The sequence below is a fragment of the Palaemon carinicauda genome, chromosome 11, assembly GCF_036898095.1.
Source record: "Palaemon carinicauda isolate YSFRI2023 chromosome 11, ASM3689809v2, whole genome shotgun sequence".
NCBI classification, from domain to species: Eukaryota; Metazoa; Arthropoda; class Malacostraca; order Decapoda; family Palaemonidae; genus Palaemon; species Palaemon carinicauda.
In genome coordinates this window covers 23,869,348-23,872,251 of record NC_090735.1, presented here as the reverse complement: position 1 = coordinate 23,872,251, position 2,904 = coordinate 23,869,348, and the positions used below count along the sequence as shown (strand labels likewise).

The following is a 2,904-nucleotide window of genomic DNA, read 5'->3' as shown; positions in this document are numbered from 1 at the left end:
AACCTCAATGAGTTTTTAAATGAGAAACTAGTCCAAATCTAGATTCACACACTCTTCCACCGTGTGGGCACACAGTATCAGGAGGTAGTGTAAGTTGCGGGTTTTCGCGTGTAGCTTATCTTCTTGATGATGATGATGATGCTATATATGCATATATTTATATATATGAATATATATATATATATATATATATATATATATATATATATATATATATATATATAAATATATATATAAAACGGATTTTGAGAGAAGCGAAAAATCTATTTTTGGGTGAGATAGCCATGACGTCCTGATGGAAGGTTCCTTCAGTAGCTTCCTGGGGTATATTTAACTACAGTGGATATTCCTAGAGAATTAAGCTAAAGGTTATCACAGAATTCTAACTTCTGGTGCGAGTACCCTAAAGGTTTTCCTCTAGGATATCGTATATCAACAGGGGACGCATGTATTAACACGCCACATAGCTATCTACACCCCATATAGAGTTAACACTTCGATATGGAAAGGTGGCTGAGTAACTGAGGAGCCGTTCCACAGTTACACTCATCCGTGGCTGCTTTTGGTACTCGAGACGTAAACAAACGGGTGCCATTGCTAAATGACGTCACGTCCGTCCTCATCCTGAGCTCAGCTTCTGCTAATCTCCATGATACAGCAGGACAGGGAGGGGCCTGAAAGGCTGAACTAGAAAAGACGGGAGGGTCCATCAGGACGTCTTGGCTATCTCACCCAAAAATTGCTCAAAATCCGTTTTTTGGGCTCAAGCTATGACGTCCTGATGGAAGTGTACCAGAGAATTAATGTATCGGGGAATTTTTCCCCTTTTTTAATCCAAGTGCCAAGGGCTTCGAACAGTATTATAGAACATGTCCTTACCAGAGATTCTATGATGAACTAGCTTCCTGCCCCCCTGGCAGGGAAGTTCTGGTGGACAATAGGAACATCTCTAAGCGATCATTGAAGAGCTACTCACCCTGCGGAGAGTTCACGCTGGACTCGGAGACAAGACGAAGGTTAATATTCGGGTAGGAATATTATCAAGTATGGGTAAGTAAATAACATTTACTACTTCCCCTGGAGGAGAGATCGATCTGGTCTCGGAGACAGGACAAAGGTTAATATTCGAATAGGAATATTATCAAGGCATGAGTGAGCATATAACATAATTACTTATATTATTCTTCTCGTTTTTCAGGGAAAAAGGGGTAAATGAAACTATAACAATCGTATATTTCTTGATAAAGAATAGGAGCGGAGAGAGACGCATATGGAAGGAAATAGACATTTTATTTCTAAGATTGCAGATCATTATGGTAGTAATAACAATAATGAATATAGAGTTTATTTACAATAATAAAAGAATAATGTACATAGAAAATAAAGACTTTAATCTTGATTCTGAAAAGAAAATTTTCTTTTTAGAAACACAAGTTCCAGAGGAACGTCAGTCTTTTTCAAAGAAAACACATCATGCCCTAGGGCAGGGCTACTCAACTATTATGAGGAAAGGTCCAGTTTGACAAGTTCCACTGTATGTATAGGTCCGTAAATTTTTATTACATGAAATCATGAAAATAAAACAACCAATTCGAGAACAGGGTAGTAAACCATGATTTTTATTAATTTCATATTCACTGTTTGTTTTATTTATACAAATTTTCAAAACGTGGAAATAAAAGTATTAAATTTTATACCTAATGTATTGCAAGACTTGAATGTTTTTCTCTATAAAAACAACTGAAATTGAGAGTTCTAAAATGAAATACTGTTTCATATTATGGTATTTTAATAATAAACAATTACCACTTTTAAAACATAACAAGAGTTGAACATTCCTTCTCAGAAAACAAAATGAATTTTCGAATTAAAAAAAAAAAAATCAAAACACCACAACGAGAATTTAGTGAGAGAAATTGCACTTTTTGCTCTTTTCTAGTTCCCGAAATTTTGGTACTAATGGAGTAATAGCGAGTCGAAGACAGTGGTGGAGGTGTTCATTGGTCATACAGGAGAGAAAATTGTTCTTCACTAGGTTCATAGTTGAGAAAGCAGATTCGCAGCAGTAAGTGGAGCCAAACATCGTGAGAATTTGCACTGCTAATCTGTGAAGAGTAAGAAAATTAGCAGGGGATCCTTCTTTTGACCAAAATGATTCTGGTGTACAATCACAGAATACTTGTTTCAGCGCTACATTCTCTTGAAAGTCAGTAAGTTCCAGTTGGATTTTAGCAGCATGTACCCATTTCCAAGTGAGATTTGCTTCGACTGAAAATTCTGTGATATCTGTCACTAGAAAAGGGTTTTGAATGAACAGCAGCAACTGTTTTCCAAGAACAAAATCATCAAAGCGAACCTTAAAATTGTCGATCAGCTCCTCAATAAATTGGACATATTTAGTGTCTTTTTCATCTCTACGTTCCTCCAAAAGTCTTGGAAAATGGAAAAGTTGGCTCTGAATATCGTCCTTGAAAAGTGCATTTTTTTTCTGGAAAGCTCGAATTGCTGAGATCAAGTTGGAGATAGTGTATTTTTCCCCTTTCAGTTTGACATTGAGATCATTCAAAAGTGACATTATGTCTGCCAAAAATCCAACACTTTCAATTTTCTTGTCATCTTTCAAAAATTCAGAAAATGCCTTTGCCTTCACACTGTTTTGATCCTACTGGAAAGTTTGCAACTCCTTCCTAATTGCCCAAAATCGCTCCAAAACTTTGCCCTTACTTAGCCGTCTCACATTATTGTGCACAAGTAAATCGTCATAGCTTGCATTGACCTCGGAAAGAAAGGTTCGTAGTAGACGATGTTGTAGTGCTGAAGTTGATCGAAGGAAGTTTACTAGCTTCATAATAGTCTTCATTACTTTACCATATTCATCTCCTAGACTGGAACACAGAATTGATT

At 36.5% G+C, this 2,904-nt stretch overlaps 1 protein-coding gene across 1 annotated transcript; it reads right to left on the bottom strand.

Annotated features, from left to right (window-relative positions):
- Positions 1 to 1,903: 1,903 nt before the first annotated feature.
- LOC137649206 (general transcription factor II-I repeat domain-containing protein 2A-like) lies at positions 1,904 to 2,575 on the bottom strand. The gene has a single exon (XM_068382194.1). It carries the CDS (start codon positions 2,573 to 2,575, stop codon positions 1,904 to 1,906), a length of 672 nt encoding a protein of 223 aa, XP_068238295.1.
- Between the last annotated feature and the right edge of the window lie 329 nt (positions 2,576 to 2,904).